General features: G+C 47.6%; 1 protein-coding gene across 3 annotated transcripts in view; it reads right to left on the bottom strand.

Annotated features, from left to right (window-relative positions):
- Positions 1-2,258: 2,258 nt before the first annotated feature.
- Positions 2,259-17,487, bottom strand: part of Asxl1 (ASXL transcriptional regulator 1) — a 58,955-nt gene continuing 43,726 nt past the window's right edge. For all 3 annotated transcript variants that reach the window (XM_042694402.1, XM_042694403.1, XM_042694404.1), the window contains 9 exons: positions 16,137-16,257; positions 15,962-16,059; positions 14,421-14,514; positions 13,805-13,957; positions 12,494-12,657; positions 12,313-12,409; positions 8,909-9,014; positions 7,655-8,282; positions 2,259-6,904 (listed from right to left, as the gene is read on the bottom strand). In XM_042694402.1, the coding sequence (XP_042550336.1) occupies positions 4,058-6,904; positions 7,655-8,282; positions 8,909-9,014; positions 12,313-12,409; positions 12,494-12,657; positions 13,805-13,957; positions 14,421-14,514; positions 15,962-16,059; positions 16,137-16,257 (4,308 nt within the window). In that variant the 3' untranslated portion in view covers positions 2,259-4,057. The remainder of the gene's footprint in view (positions 6,905-7,654; positions 8,283-8,908; positions 9,015-12,312; positions 12,410-12,493; positions 12,658-13,804; positions 13,958-14,420; positions 14,515-15,961; positions 16,060-16,136; positions 16,258-17,487) is intronic.

Raw genomic sequence — 17,487 nt, 5'->3', positions numbered from 1 at the left:
TGAAGAGCTGAGGGACAGCACCAAGTTCAGGCCCCACAACCGACCAAAAAAAAAAAGCACTAGAGCAGCTTAGTAGTTATAGTAAATCTAAAAAAAGAAACACTTGTCAAGTTCTCTCTCCCTTGATTTTTTTTTTTTTTTGGATCGTGGGGCTTGAACTCAAGAGCCTGAGGTGCTGTCTCCAAGCCTCTTTGTGCTCAAGACTAATGTTCTACCACAGCTCCACTTCGTTTTTGAGGGGTTAATTGGAGATGAGAGTCTCCTGCAGACTTTCCTGCCTGGGCTGGCTTTGAACCTTGATCCTCAGATCTCAGCCTCCTGAGTAGCTAGGATTACAGGTGTGAGCCACTGGAGCCTGTTTTGAGCCATGTTTTTATTAGCTGGGCAGCCTGGAGTTTATACAAAGGGACATAGTTGCCCTGGGAGTTTGGGCACCCGCTAGCAGTGTGCAATGTTCTGTACACTCATGGAGCATCCCCAGAAGGGTGAAGCCCCACCTACCTGGAGAAGCAGCGCTGCCACGCACTGTGCAAGAACCAGTCTACATCATCCTGTCTTGCAGTGCCAATACTCATTCCAGACTTTCCAATTTGTGTGCAAGGAAAAGAGCAAGAAGCGTGGGTGCTGTCAGATTAGGTTTTCAAGGAGCAATCTCCAAGATCACAAACCCTACCTTCTCTGTGCCCCCCAATAGCATCCACATAACAATGCAACACATGAGCAGCACCCACCTCTCCAGGCAGGCCCCTGATGGGTGCCCCTGCTCTTACAAGCAGGGTCCTACTTCAAGTGCAGGTTGGACATCAAAATGACAGCACAACAGGCCAGTGATACCATCATTCCCATATTTTCAAACATTTGCTTTCCTCATCCTTTCTGCTATAAAGAAGCCTCCCTTTAATCTCAGCACTGCACTCAAAAGCTGTAAGACACCGAAAACCAGATGTCACCTCACAACCCTCACCACCCAGGGCCCAGGCCCACATCCCCACAACTTCCTCTGGCAATGGGGAAGCAGGTGGCAGCAGCCATTTGGATTTCAATGGATTTCACAGAGCTAGTATTCATGTTAACCTGACATAAACTCATAGACTTGTGTACAGACCCACATGGCTGGCATGCGGCCCATGAGTCAGAGACGTAAGTGGCAGGATAGAATTCCTGCCCTGGACCCTAATGCATTCTAAGTTCGCTCGGACACAAGGGGCTGATGCATACAGTGACAGGCACAAGTAGAACACCACCACCAGCAGGTAGTAGCCAGATCACCAGAGCCAACTACCACCACCAGGAGTTTGCCCTATCACCAGAAACATTGATCACCACCACTACGAGGTCACCCAATCACGAGTCACCCATAATCACCACCAGACTTTCACCTGAACACCACAGAGCCCCCTATCAGGTACTCTCCAGCAGGACTGCAAGATGGCCCTACAGGCAGGAAGAACTAGTGGAGCTGTATTTGAGCTTCACTTGCATGATTTTTTTTCCCCCATTGGTGTATTATACATTAAGTTTTTGGTGTTTTTTTTTCCTCCGTTGGTCATGGAACTTGAACTCAGGGCTTGAGCACTGTCCCTTAGTTTTTTTGCTCAAGGCTAGCACTGTACCACTTGGAGCCACAGTACCACTTCATCTCAGGTGGTTAATTAGAGGTAAGAATCTCACAGACTTTCTTGACCTGGCTGGCTTTGAACCATCTCAGCATCTCCGCATCCTGAGTAGCTGGGATTACAGGCTTGTGCCACCAGTACCCTGCTTCTAATTGTTTCTGCTATGCACTAAACTATGTATTTCAGCCCTCCAGAGAAATCTCAGGACCTTTATCTGAGAAACCAACCCAACCTTAGGAGCACTCAGCTTCTACACAGGTTCATTCAAGCATCAGGCATGCCTCACTCAATGGTGAGATCAGAATCATCATCGGCCCGCAGATCAACCATTCAGAACCCACTGGGAAAACTCAAGCTAGGAGCGGCAGTTTAGCCACGCAAGTGCACGGGAGGTGCTGTGTGCATCTCCTACTTGCAGGGAAAGCACTGGTCACTTATTCTAGTCTCACAGTGGGACAGTTCACCAAGAAGTCACAGCCCAAAGGCCAGCAGCGCAGCCAAGTCACAAAGGAGAGCCCCAGGTAAGCAGGTCTGCTCCAGGGCTGAGGAGGCAAGCTGGCAGCCACTCCTCCCACTCCAGCTCTGCACACAAGCTGACTCCCACACCGGCAGGCAGCCACAGAGGATGACTGAGACCACAAATGTAGGTTGTACAGGTTTATTTTTCCAATACCACAGAGACATAAGGAGAGTGATGTTTCTGGGCAGCCCCACGGCCAGGCCAGTGGTAAGCTGGACCTTTGAGATCCCCTAAAGGACGGGACACGCATGGGCTCCTGATCCCTGTCTTTGGTAAACAGATTCTTGAGCTGACAACTTGGACTTTGCCAATAGTGCACTTAAATCACTGTGTTGCCAACTTCTCATTCATGCTTCAGAAGGCAAAAAAATAAAGATTAAAAAATGCCACCTCAGATTAAAAGGGGGAAAAGTCACCTTTCAGATGAAATAAAACTTGCCTAAGGCATACAATTTTATAGGGAGACAAACCTGCCTGGATGAATCAAGGACCTGCAGCTCTGCAGTAAGTAGAGACAAAAAACAAGGCAGGAATGGGTCAAACACAGGGGCATCTGCCTGCTGGAATGTGTTGGGAGAGGCAGGCAGCAAGCATGGCTTTTGTTTCTTCCCACCCTATTGTCAAAAGTCAGCTAGGTATTGCAGTGACAAGTAAGAGGCTCAGAGCCCAAGGCAGGCCTGAGGGTTGCCCAGAGAACTTACCCAAGGATTGATTCAGAAGCACTTAACACTGGTGGCGGCGATTTGTCACAGAGGGCCGCGAGGAGCCATTAAAAGCTGGAGCAGAGAACAGATGTGGGGAGCAAGATGCATTTGCTCAGTGGCGTGCACATGAGCCAGCTGTGGCTCTGAAGCCAGCAGATCCCCTGGTGATGGGGACCAGCCACAGATCACAGGTCAGTCACTTCCCCCTCACGTCAGGCAGCACAGCACTCAGCGGCTCTGACAATTGGTGGAGAGAAGTAAATGACACCACTTTAATGCAATTGATGCTGAAGATGTAAAATAACGAAGAGACACTCATGTTCTCTGTACAATACATCCATTTACAGAATTGGCCAGTACTGTATACAACATATAAATACAGGATAAAACATTAGAGGTGCATAGAGCATACTTACAGAAGCCAAAAAGTTCACCTTAAACAACCAAGAAAGTTAAAAATATAAAAATAAGAAACACACTGCTTGGAAATGTAAAATGACTTTCACATACACGTGTGGAGGGGCCCACGCGCAGAGTCCAGTGCTGGGGTAGGCGGCAAGCAGGAGTCACCCACAAATGTCCACAGCTGCCTCACCAGCTCTACAGAAGGCATATCCATTGGCAGCAACCTTATTTCCTGACCCTGCTGTCCAAGAAACTAAAGCGGTCAAAAGATTCCATGGAACCATGGGTCACACAGAGACAGGAAGGTCCCAATGACTGTGACCTTGAGGTCAGCAGGTGCTTAAAGCCCCTGGTGGGCAACCGTGGGAGTTATTTAACCCTCGCAGCTTTTATTCCCAGCCATCAACTCCCCAAAATAGCAGGAGGATCGCAGGGAGGCAGGTGGAAGACTGACTGCTGCTCAGGTCAGGAGGCTTCCCTTGGAGAATACTGCCTTCTGGCTTCAGTTTCAAGTCCATCTGGGGGTCAGGTTGGCTCCCCTGCCACACCAGGCTGAGTCTACAAGAGGGGTCAGGTTGGCTGGCCTTGGGCAGTCCCATAGGCTGGCCCCCGAGAAAACCCCTCCAGCAAGACCAGAAAGGTTGACAAGTGACAGAGGGCTTTAGCACTGTAAGTTTTAGGGAGAGTCAAGACTGCTATTGCCTAGAGACAAAGAGTCTATTTTATCAGTAACATTCTGTATACAGATTTAAGGTCAATCATTATCAAAATACACACACTAAATATACAATTTTTCCAATGGCCATAATTTATTATCTCACCACAAGGCACAATACACATAGTTTTGAGGGTCCAATGCAGTCATCATGACAGAACGCACCACAGCCCTGGCACATGATCATGGCTTTCAGGCTGCACGCACACTGGAGCGAGATGCTTTCCACCGTGCTGCTGTCAGTAAACATCTGCAGGGAGAGGGATGCACTGTGGCTTGCACCAAAGTTTGCTTTGTGGCTCAGCTGCACCACACTGCCCGCAAGGCCTTTGGGAAAAGCTGGAGAGCTGGAGGTGTAGTTGAAGCTGTTGGAACTCAGCTGGAATTTAGAAAGCTTCCCATAAAAAGCCTGCTTGATGTTGAGTTGAGAGGGGATGGAAGAAGGCTCCAGAGGTTGACTGAGCCCCTTCCCTGGCTCTCTGGCTAACTTCCAGAAGGGCAGGTCCATAACAAAGGGTACTCCTTGCAAGTGACCCATCAACTCCAGAGGACTCTGCCCAGCACCTTTTCTGTTCTCTGCATTTGCCTTAGGAGAACTCCCCACAAAAGCCTTTTCGCTCTTGATGCTGTCTGCAGGCGTGGGTGGCGGCTTCGGAGCCCAATCTACCCGTGCAGTCTGTATTCCGTCGGACCCCAGCTTCCTGCTGTGAACTGGAGGGGCCTCAGCTGGCAGTGGCGTGGGGTCTGAAGGTGGGGGGTGCTGAATGGTTGTAGTCACATTCCTAGTGCCAAAGAGCTTCTTCCCTTGGCCTCCAGCATGGCTGTGATCACTTGGGGAGCCCCCTGCCTGCGGGGGACCACTGGGGCCCGCATGTGGAGAGGGGAGCGCGTGCGGCACTCTCGAGGTAGTGAGGTCTCCTGCACTTGTGCCTGGAGCAGCACTTGAGCTGCTGCACTGGGATGAGGCCTGGGCTTCCTTCTGCTCTTCAGGACTAAATGAAGAGAAATGTTCTTTGGAATCCATGTCTTCCAGCTTCCCAGAGGGGACTGGATTTGTCACTGGATGGAGGGAGTCTGAACTTGAGACTGTCTTGGAAATCTTCTGGGGAGCTCCAGGCGCCTGCATGGTCTCAGCCCTGTCAAGACAAGGAGTGGCTTCATGGTTCTTAGGCAGAAGAGGCTCCTTTAATGCCCGTGAGGCAGCACTGCTTGTGCCAATCAGGGGACTTCCCCTAGGCTTGTGCAAAGTTTCCACACCCACGAGGCCACCCTGGCTCTGTTCTCCTGTAAGTGGTAGTTGTGTTGATTCTGGCTTGCTGCCTCTGTGGCCTGGAGGAAAAACCTTCCCCAAGGGCAAATCACCCTGCAGTAACTTTATCACCAGTGGACTGGCGGCCTCCACCGAGGAGCCTGACCCAGGCAGGCACATGGGTCTTGGCTGGTGCTCGGGACTGGCCAACAGCAGCGAGGCTGGGGTCTTCACGGGAACTGCACACACTCGGGATACCCAGCTCTGGGGTGGAGCAATTCCCTCTGTCCTCGTCGGCATGCCTGGGTCACTGTGCACCTTGGACAGCGGGGTGCAGGGGTTCCAGTCACACCTCTTCTTGTTCACCACCGATTCCTTTGCCACTGCAATGTCACTGGTGTCAGCTTCACTGCTGTCCTCAGTGAAGTGGCCTTCAAAGTCAGAGGCTGTGTCTGTGGATTCACTGTGAGGACTCAGTGCTTCAGAGTCTCCATTGAGTTTTAGCTTTTCAATGACAACCTGCTTGCCGGTGCTGCCAGTGGCCTCTTGGCCTCCATGAGGTGTCCAGAGCAAAGCACAGTGGTCAGGAGAAGTCCCACCCTCCTCATCCTCACCCTCCTTGGTTGTCAAACTGCGGGCTACTGCAACAGTGAGGGGAACAACTTGTTCCCGCTCTTCAACTTGGGGCTCCACAGGTTGTTCATTCTCTCTGGATTCTGGCTCAGACTGTTTCACTCCCTTGTCATTTGATAGGAATGGCATCCAAGGGACAGCCTTGGTTGTCAAGGCTTCTTGTCTACTCTTACTGTCCCTAATGGGTAGGCTTGAGTCACCAAGTCCTAATTCAGCAGCAAATGCTCTGTCCTGCAGGCAGGCAGGCAGTGATGACTCAGGTATGGAATCCTTCCTATCAAGCTTACTGCCCACATCCTGGCCCGTTCCTCCTTCTAATACACCTCCCACCACAGATGGTACAGGATCATTCTCTAGGGGAGTAGTGACTCCTGGGTACTCATTCCTGCCTTCCCAAGAAGGAGTGCCAGACATATGCTCAGTTCTATTATCCAGATGCAACTTAGGGGGCTCCACTAGCCTCTCAGCCACTGGGGTTTGAGAGGACAATGGGGGCAAAGCCTGGCATGGTGGGTCCCCAGTGGGTGCAGTGGGGGGCTGGGAGGCATCTTCCAGTCCCCTTGCGAGTACACCAGAGCCCCCCGGCAATGAGCAGCTTTCCTCCTTTTTGAGAAAAGGAAGGTCCTCTCTCCTGGCTCTGCATGTGACTTTTCGGGCCTGGGCGTGTTCCCCATTCAGAGGACAAGGCGGCAGTAGTTGTGCTCGCTGTATATCTGGCGCACTCTCTCCAAGGGTGCCTGGGGCTCCCCTGGGCTCAGAGTTGCCACAGGTCTCACCAGCATCACCACTGTCGCTGCCTCTGCCACCTCCCTCATCAGTGGCCCCGTTGCTACCTCCACCCGGGCCACCCCCCCCTCCGATGGCAGTGGTGGTCGCCTCTCGATGGCCGTGGTGGCCTCTCGCCCCTCGGGCCTGCAGAGCACGGGCTTTAATGTCTGCGAGGGTCCTGGCACCAGTCCAGCCCCGGCAGGTGGCGTCCGTGATGGGGACGATCCGGGGGCATATCTGGTAAGTGGGCTGACCTTTAACCACCCAGGGTGGTTTGATACGTGAAAGTTGAATCTGCAAGAGAAGCATAAAGGAAAATAGTTTTTAACAGAGTGAACAGACCTAGGACCTACAAAGTCAATCCAGACAGAGCACTAATAGCTTAGAGGTCATAACCTAGAATATCAAATAAATTTCCAAAAAAGCCATCCCAGTAAAACAGTTTCCGATGACACCACTTCATTCAGAGTTAATTCTGCTGACAGATTAAAGCCTCACCTGAAATTTAGTTTCAGTGGGACTGTGTGTATCATTACAGCAAAGACCCTCATGTTGCTTAATAAAACATGAAAAGTCCCAAAGGATTTTGACCTCTAGAATTTTTTTTTTTTTTTTTTGGGGGGGGTCAGTCATGGGGCTTGAATTCTGAGCCTGGGCACTGTCTCTGAGCTCTTCAGCTCAAGGCGAGTGCTCTACCATTTGAGCAAGAGAGCCATTTCAAATTTTCTGGTGGTTAATTGGAGATAAGAATCTCATGGACATTCTGGCCTGGGCTGGCTTTGAACTATGATCCTCAGATCTCAGAGTTGCTAGGATCACAGGCTCGAGCCACAGGCACCTGGCTCTAGAGATAATTTTAACAGAGTAAACAAAGGAAAAAAGGAAATACTCCTATACCTTAAACGTAAAGTCACCAGCAAGAAATGCTCTCTTTTCCCATTAATTCACACATGGGCTCCCAAAGGTCTCTGTCCCTGCCAAAGGGCTCATGATTCTCCAAGGATATCTGGCATTAGAGCCATCAGCAATCAAACAGTTGCTTACCCGGATGGGCGGGACTTTGGGCTCCTCTTTAGTGGGCTGTGGCTTTTCGGTGTGAACACTTTCAATTGTGTTACGAAAGGACTGACGATCTTCAAGCCGGGGTTTCTTTTCGGGAAAGGATGCAGAGGCTGCCTGCTCAAAGGATTTCCTCTTCTGATCCTTTGGCTCCTGTTCCGCAGTGTCCTGAGGTAAGCTGGGAATTCTGTCTGGAGACGCAGAGGCACGTGCTGAGTTGTCTGACTCAAGCTGGATCCCGGAAGCCTCAGATTTGCTTTTGAGACCCTCCTGGCCAGATGCTGTCAAGGACACACCTGGCTGAGGGGGACTGCTCACCCCTGCTGCATCTGTTTTACCCTCTCCATCTTTGGAGAGTGTGATATCTGGCACCACTGAGTTCACATCCTTGGCGTCTCCTGTCTGTTCTGCATCCTGTTTTTTATATAGATTTCTTCTAGCTCTTGTTCGTAGTTCAGGACGAGAGCGTTTCTTGAAATACCCGTCCCGCTGACGAGCACCCAGGCCCCGTTGTGGCCGCACTGATTCTCCCGGGACACTCAGACCGCTCTTAATTTCAGCCACCTCCTGGCCTGTATTCTGCTGCAATGACTCTTCTTTGGTCAAGCCCAATCTATAAACCAAAGATGCACTATCAGTTACAGATCAGAAAGGATAATATCTTATCCCTATGAAAAATATGCACTCAAGATATATAGGTAGAAAAAAGATAAACAAACATGAGCTTCTGTGTAAGTGGTGTACTTTCTCCCATACACTATAAGGAGTATCCTCAATGCTTCACAAATTAGTCTTGATCTTCTGGGCTCAAAGCTTTTTTTTTTTTTTTTTGGGTCCGGTCATGGGGCCTGAATTTTTCTGGGCCTGGGCACTGTCCCTCAGCTCTCCAGCTCAAGGCTAGCGCTCTACCACTTGAGCCACAGCGCCACTCCGGGCTTTTTTCTTTTTTTTTGCTCATGTGGTGCTGAGGAATCGAACCCAGGGCCTCATGCATGCAAAGCAAGCACTCTACTACTGAGCCACCTTCCCAGCCCCTGGGCTCAAGGCTCTTAAGAAGCTGGTTCCTGTTTATTTGCTTATCTCTGATGGTGCTAGGGCGTTTGACCTTGTGCTTGCCTATCTGCCAACTGAGCCATGACTCCAGGGCCCATATAGTTTAAATACCTAATACAACATGAATCCAGTTGCTTCTATCCTCTCAAACACCCACTCCAAGACTTAGAGCAACAAATGCCTTACTTCTGTCCATAGTAGTCTTCAAAGAATTTTTCTTTCCATTGTTCTACCTTCTTTTCCTTCTCCATTTCCTGTCGTATCCTGACTTGCATCTCATGAGTGAATTCACCTAGAGAGAAAGAAGACTTTTCTAGTGAGTGTATTCAGAATATCCACGTCTATCTATCCTATAGACAGCTAAGTCTTCTAGTTTTATTCTACCAGAAGTGTTTGTTTTGGCAGTATTGGAGGAGTTTGAATTCATGGCTTCATGCTTGCTAGGCAAGTGCTCAACCACTTCAGCCATTCCCCCATCCCTTTTTCCTTTAAATACCTTTCAGATAGTTTTGTGCTTTTTACTGAGCCAGCCTTGGATGGCAATGCTCCTAACTACACTCTTATATTGCTGAGATTACAGACATACTCAAGCACATCTTGCATGTTTGTTGCAATGGAATCTTGTTAACTTTTCTTTTCTTTTTGTCAGTCATGGGGGCTTAAACTCAGGGTCTGAGTGCTGTCCTTGAGCTTTTTGCTCAAGGCTAGTGCTCTACCACTTTGAGCCACAGCTCCACTTCTGCTTTTCTGGTGGTTAGTTAGGAATAGGAATCTCAGACTTTCCTGCCTGGGCTAGCTCTGAACTGCAATCCTCAGAGATCAGTGTCTTGCATAGCTAGGATTACAGGTGTGAGCCACTAGCACCTGATCTCTTGTTAACTTTTTGCCTGGGTTGACCTCAAAACATGATCTTCCAAATTTCAAACTCCTTAGTAGCATCCAGATGTTTATTCTTCAAAAGCCTACATACAAGAATGGCCCTTAGCTGACCAGGAAAAAAATGTACTATGATTATTAATATATTCCATTTTTAGGCACAATCACTTGGAGTGAAAGTAGCTTCTCTGAGTTGAGCTTTGTGTGGAAGCTATGTGCAGAATGAGTTGAGAGGACCCCAAAGCCAGGCACTGGTGGCTCACACCTGTAATCCTAACTATTAAAGAGGTTGAGATCTGAGGATCGTGCAGTTCAAAGCCAGCCAGGGCAAAAAAGTCTGTTAGACTCTTATCTCCAATTAACCACCAGAATACCACAAGTGGTACTGTGGCTCAAGTGGTAGAGTGTTAGTCTTGAGCTGTAGAGCTTAGGGATAGCACCCAGAACCAAAGTTCAAGACCCATGATTGCGAACAACAAAAAAAAGCAGACTCTAAGACATTCCTGAGTTTGATGACTGCTGTCAGTCTACAGAGTTACACTCAAGACTGTGGTTAACTGCAGCAAAAAAATATAAATTGGCATCAACAAAAGGTAGAGAAAGGCATAAGAAGTGAGGTAAAGAGGCAGCTATGCACAGGACTCTGCAGGCCTCTCTGTGGAGTTCCAAAAGACACAACTGAGTTAGGAACTGGTAGAATTTGGATTTTCAGAGTTCCCACCACTATGACTGATAGGAAGGCTGTTACTGTTGGTAATATGGTTCATGATGAAAACATCTGTTCTTCTTCATCAAATATGGAGGGAGGGGAGAATTTGGTAAATAATCAGTGGTTTCTTATCAGCAATGTGTGCTTATCAGTCGTATGTTACATGATGAGTCCCCACAAATCCCAAACTCCTGGGCACCAAGCCTCATGAGTTTCTCTAGCATATAGATCACATCTGCAGTCACAACTTAACCATGGGAGAATTGTAATGGGCCTGCACAGTGCTGTGCTTAGCTACCCCTGCACCTCATCCCATATGCCCTCACTGTATTGTTGCCAATTTCTATTGTTTTGCCCAATAAATCAGTCTTGAGTATAACTATCTGTAGACTGACAGCAGTCATCAAACTCAGGAATGTCTTGGGGTCCTCTTAACTCATTCCTCACATAGCTTCCACACAAAACTCAACTCAGTGAACTACTGTTCACTCCAAGTGATTATGCCTAAAAACGGAGTATATTAATGTCACAGAGCACTTCATTCCATCTTTCCAGACAATGTCATGATTACTGAACAGACATGTATAGATTTGCCTTGTTTGTGGTACTGGGGTTTGAACTAAGGGTCTTGTGCTTGCCACAATGGCACTCTAACCACTTGAGTCACACCTCCAGCCCTACTTACCTTTTTTTTTTTTTTTTTGGGGGGGGGCCTGAATTCTGGGCCTGGGCGCTGTCCCTCAGCTCTTCAGCTCAAGGCCAGTGCTTCACCACTTGAGCCACAGTGCCACTTCCGGCTTTTTGCTTATGTGGTGCTGAGGAATCGAACCCAGGGCCTCATGCATGCAAGGCAAGCACTCTACCACTGAGCCACCTTCCCAGCCCCCCTACTTACCTATTTAAAAGATAGGGTTTGCTAACTTTCCTGCCTGGGCTGGCCTTGAATAACAATCCTTCCTCTCTCAGCTTGCTTCCTTTCTGACTAGCTAGGATTACAGACATAAGCCACCTGTACCTAGCACATATATAGTTTTAATGATGAAAAGAAGATGTAGGGGCTGGGAAGGTAGCTCAGTGGTAGAGGGCATGAGGCCCTGGGTTCAATTCCTCAGCACCACATAAGCAAAAAAGAAAAAAGCCCGAAGTGGTAGAACACTAGCTTTGAGCTGAAGAGCTGAGGGACAGTGCCCAGGCCCAGAGTTCAGGCCCCATGACCAGACCCCTCACCCCCACCCCCCCAAAAAAAAAGATGTAAAATGGACATATACATAACCGGCCACCAGTGGCTCATGGTTGTGATCCTAGCTACTCGGGAGATGAGATTTGAGGATCAAGGCTTGAAGCCAGCCTGGGCAGAAAAGTTTGTGAGGCTCTTTTTTGGTTGTTTTTGGTTATGGATCTTGAACTCTGAGCCTACACACTGTCCTTCAGCTCTTCAGCTCAAGGCTAGCACTCTACCACTTGAGCCTACGCACTGTCCTTCAGCTCTTCAGCTCAAGGCTAGCACTCTACCACTTAAGCCACAGAGCCACTTCCTGGTTTTTGGTGGTTTATTGGAGATAAGAGTCTCATGGGCCAGCTTTGAACTGTGAGATCTGGAGATCTCAGCCTCCTGAGTAGCTAGGATGAGCCACTGGTGCCTGGCATTGTGAGACTTTTATTAACCAATTAACCTATAAAAAGCTAGAAACAGAGCTGTGGCTCAAGTGGTAGAATGCTAGCCTTGAGCATAAAAGCTCAGGGATAGCATGCAGGCCCAAAATTCAAGCCTGGTGACTAGGGTGCATAGATTAGATTAGATAGATCAATCAATCAATCTATCAAATATCATTACTTTTCAGAGCTTATTAGTACTATAAGAAAAGCTTGCCTCACAATAATATCCCTTGAGAAATAATAAAAATTAGTAGAAAATGAGAGCTTGGGTTTTAAGTGCCAGGAGACATACAAGACAGTACACATTGCAGGCACCTCTCAAACCACATGAGGTAAAAAGTCTACTTACCATCAGCCAGGCGTTCCCGCCAGCTCTGAGCCGCATGGGTAAAAAATTCATTATTGAGAGCACTGCTGCTAAGGCGCAACAGTCCATCTGTCCCCACCTAGGGAAAAAATTAAATATAAATAAGGAAACGAGAGAACAGGAGCCCGCCTAGACAGAGGCCAGAGGAACTCTGCACTCGCACCTGTCTGTCCACCTCAGGTAGCAGGAAAAGAAGCTGCTGCTGGAAGTGTGATGGCAGAGCATGGAAGGTCCTGGAGTTTATCAGGGCACGGAGGTTGGTATTGACAAGAATGGACCCAGGCGTCTCAAAATCTATCTCTTCACCTCTGTTGCGCTTCATTTGACCTGTGGGTTGTTGTTGTTGTTGTTTTAAGCAACAAGAAGATATACATTTTCAGCTTCTTAAAGCAAATGTCAACTAGTAGGAAAACTGTAGTGATAGCATTCAAACTTACCCAGAGCTCTATTTTGCACACAATCTGCTCAATTGTCCAGATAGTCCCAACTTCTATGTCTGTTTTCAAGTTACTATTGCTGCCATCACACCCAGTACACCCAGTACCCTTGGACAACACTCTGTACTATGCTTTATCACAAGCAGGGATGGGTAGGGTCTGACAGGTTGCAGAACAGGCTCTACAAAGCCCAACTGGAAGCTGTCAAAAAGGAAACTTAGCTGGTATACTCCAGAAAACCTACCTAAGCCCTTTATGAGTAAGCTATGATCACCAGGAAGAAATGTCCTAAGGGCTACTCAATGCCAACTGCTGAATGGTTCAGACCAGATTTTTTTTTTTCCAAACCAGATTTTTATTGCGGTGGGGGAGGGGGGGGAAGGGTCACTAGGAAGAGACCTCTGAGACTAGATTGAGCATTGTTTGAATTGGAAAAACCAAACTATTTCCCATTTAGACAATGGTTTATTCTAATTTTTAGAATCCAAAGCTAGCCTTAATGGTTTCTTGTGGCCTATCTACATAAATTCTAACACACTGTGTCTTAAGAAATAAATCTTGACGACAAACAGCGCATAAGCACTGGGAATAACCCCAGTTATCCCCGGAGGGAAGGAGCACAATGCAGCACTCCTGTTTGCATTCCCAAACTTCAACACATGCTTCCACTCTTCACACTGACTAGATTGTAAAAAGGAAGTCATCTAGAGGATGGTACCAAAGAGGGGGAAAACACAAAAAACAGATGTGAGACTCCTTCACAAAAAAGCCGAGAGGCAAATTTCACTGATTCAAACACTGAGGCATGCCCTAAAGGGATAGACAAAGAGCATCATGGCACCAACTCTGCCCACAAACAGCTCATCCAGTCTATGCATGAAATAATCAAAATCCAAGGTAAAACAAAGCAAACACAGAAGGTCGTCCAAGAAATGAAACCAAACTGGAAAGGGAACTGAAGTAGAAGACATCATCTCCTTACTGGGCCTGAAGGAAACCCTCTTTATAAGCAGAGAAATGAGTGCCAAGCCACTCACCTGAGGCCGGCTTCCGGAAGCCTCTCAGGAGCGGGGCAGGGTCCCTGGCGACCTCGGCCTGGCCACGAATGGCAGCACTGGCCAGGGCCATAGAGCCACTGCTGCTGCTGGATGGGCTGCCACTCTCACCATCGGCGTGGCGCCCCGAGAACCCTGAAGGCAGAGCATTCCACTGTCAAAAGCATCACACGCCGAACACAGGCTCTCAAGACAAACATACTTCTCCCAGCTCTCCCTGACATGCTGCCACCAGTACTGAGGTGTCCAGCTCCCAGTCTTGGGCTGGTAGAAATCATTACCACATGGTCTGGCTTTAAAATGTGACCTTAAGAATGCCAAACCAGCATCTTCATTTGCACAGCACTATACCTTTTACAAAGCACTGGCACAATCCTCCATCAATTGCTATGACCACCCTGGGAGGCAAGAAAAGGACACATGGCAGAGACCAGCATGAGATCCTTCAGCAGGCCTCACCACCATAGTGTGCTACCTCCGCTTACCAGATAAGTTAGGTCTCTGGCCCACACCCAACAGTGGGTTAGACTACTGACAGAGGGAAGTTTGGCTCCCAGGACCTGAGGAAAAAGCACCACAGTCACAAGTCTATACACACCTGATGCAGATTCCACGTGGGCCCCGTTTACCTTCAGAGGAGTCAGGACAACTCGAGGTAACATCACCCCTGTCTTTTTCTTTTGTTTGTTTACCTGTGTTAAAGAGTGGATTTAAAAACAAGATGGAGTCATTGCTGTACCACAAGTGCCAACCTTCTTGATCCTACGTTTAACTTCTCTCGTAAAAGTTCATGTGCAGATAGTTCTAAGAGAAAATGTTGACAAAAGCAATGATCAAACATCAACTTCAGAGTCTAGGAAGGGGCTCAGTGGTAGAGTGCTTGCCTTGCATGCATTAGGCCATGGGTTCGATTCCTTAGCAACACGTAAGCAGAAAAAGTGGCGCTGTGGTTCAAGTGATAGAGTACTAGCCTTGAAGAGCTGAGGGACAGTGCCCAGGCCCAAAGTTCAGGCCCCACAACCAACAACAACAACAAAAAAATCACTCTCAGCTGAAAATAATGTATGATATTGTTATCAACTTATTTTTCCTTTACGTGGTACTGGGCCTTGTACTCTTTCATGGGCAGACATTCTACCAGTTGAGTCAGCCCATGCCCCTCCCTCCATCCCCCCTCTTTTTTTTTAGTACTGGTCCTGAAGTTCACGCCTGGGCACCTTCCTTGAGCGTTCATGCTCAAGGCTTGAGCCACAGCTCCTCTTCTAGCTTTTTGTAGTTAACTAGAGATAAAAAGTCTCATGGACTTTTATTTTTTGGTTGGTCAGGGGGCTTGAACTCTGGGCCTGGGCGCTGTCCCTCAGCTCTTCAGCTCAAGGCCAGTGCTCTACCACTTGGGCCACAACCCCACTTCCAATTTTCTGGTGGTTAATGAAAGATAAGAATCTCATAGACTTTCCTACCCGGGCTGGCTTTGAACTGTGCAATCCTCAGATCTCAGCCTCCTCAGTAGCTAAGATTACAGGTGTGAGCCACTAGTGCCTGGCTGTCATGGACTTTTCTGCCTGGCTTGGTGGGCCTCCTGAGTTGCTAGGATTACAGGTATGAGCCACCAGTGCCTGGCCACTCAGTCCCCTTTTAAAAATAGGGTTTCAGTTTTTTGTCCATTCCAGCCTAGATAGCAATCCTATTTATACTTCCCATAAAGCTGAAATGACAGATGTGCACCACTGCACCTGGCTTTTTTATTGGTTGAGATGAGGTCTTGGGAACCTTTTCCCTCGTTGGCCTCAAAGCATGATCCACCTGATTTCTTGAGTAGCCTAGATTATAGGCATGAACCACAGCTTTGTTATTGCCATTGTGCTGGTAAGTGCTAGAAAGTAACAGAGCTATTGTTGAGACTACTCATCTCTGACTCATGCTCTCACACACCATGTGTAGGCACATGTATTGGGCATCTCCCTTAGTGTGTTAAAGGAATGGGCAGAATTATCCATTTTTAAATGTTACTAAGAGGTGAAACCAAATTTGTTTTCTCCACTCTTCAAACATGTCCATGACTTCTGCTGAAAGAGGAATGATTCTCTTGTGCCTGTCCTTGTTCATCCTAGAGGTATGGTTATCAACTTTCTTGCCTACCTGTGATGAAGCTCTACAGCTGTCTCTGGGATTGGAAAGGGGTCGACTGTGAGACTCTGCAGAACAGGATGCATTTGACGATGTTTCATCAAGAGATACTGGAAGTAAAAAACGAAGCTTTAGTCCCTGGAAACTGTATATGGGGCTCTTCCCCCATCTTAGGAAGTTCGCTTACCATCATTTTCACCACTCACAGTGCTGGCTTCATTAGACCCACAGCTCTCCACATCAGCTGAGTCCTCTGGCTCTTCTCCATCCACTGCAGCAGGATTACGAGACCACTGCAGGGCATCCTTCTGTGACAGAAAGTTATAATTCAGGTGAATAAAACCCTACAAATCCTACAAGTACAAAAGTCATTCCTAAACCTGTATGCTTTTAGAGACAATGGACTTAGGATTTTTTTTTTTTGTCGGTCGTGGGGCTTGAACTCTGGGCTTAGGGGCTGTCCCTCAGCTCTTCAGCTCAAGGTGAGAGCTCTACCGCTTGAGCCACAGCGCCACTTCCTGTTTTCTAGTGGTTTATTGGAGATAAGCGTCTCACAGACTTCCTGCCCAGGCTGGCTTTGAACCGAGATCCTCAGATCTCTGCCTCCTGAGTAGCTAGGATTACAGGTGTGAGCCACTGGCGCCCAGCTGTATTTTTTTGTTTTTTGGTACTAAGGATTAAGCCCAGCGACCTCTCAAATCATCCTAGCCAAGTGCCACACTCCAAACCTGAGATTTAAAACATTGATATGCCCCTATCCTTTTGTATCTCAGCTTTTTCTCAGAAAATTCTTTTTCTAAATACAGCATTATGAAAGTTAGGTTTTTGTTATTATTGTATTTTTGTTTTAATTGAGACAGAGTCTATCTGGCCCACCCAGGCTGACCTAGAACTTCCAATCCTCTGTCTCAGCCTCCCAAGTGCTGGGAGTACAGGTGTGCACCATGACACTTAGCTTTATATTTTCATTTTCAATCATTTATTAAACACTTATAGGGCATCTAGGAGCTCTATGATGCTAGTTCCTGAAGAGAGGAATAAGGACCTTAGTGGGAATCATAGCTCTATTCTCAAGGACTTAGAGAGAGAAAAATCAAATGGATTACAATACAAAGGGCAGAGACACGTACGCAGAGAACAGATACAGCACAGGAGAAACAGAAGGTACTCCTCTAACTTACTGAGTTAGAGAAAACATGGGTACAGACCATAAATGAGGATCAGGAAGGCATAACTTCCAAGGAGATAAGATGCTTAAGCTGAATTTTAAAAGAAACTATAGCTAAGAGGCAGATGGACTGACTACGGGAAAGACTATGGGAAGTTCTTAAGTGGTAAGACTAACAAATGTAAATAAATAAATAAATATTTATATTTATATGCCAAATTCAGGGAAGAAGACTTTAGCAGAGGCTTGAAAAACTAAATATGTAGAAGGCTAGAGATAACAAGAGAGCAGACTATGAGTTGCTGTAGGAAGGAGTTTTTCTTTTTCTGGAGTTAACATCAAAAGGATATTAAAGCCTATGGCTGCTGGG

Source organism: Dipodomys spectabilis, unplaced genomic scaffold (assembly GCF_019054845.1).
Source record: "Dipodomys spectabilis isolate Male_0828 unplaced genomic scaffold, ASM1905484v1 ptg000175l, whole genome shotgun sequence".
NCBI lineage: Eukaryota > Metazoa > Chordata > Mammalia > Rodentia > Heteromyidae > Dipodomys > Dipodomys spectabilis.
This window is presented reverse-complemented; position numbering and strand designations above follow the sequence as displayed.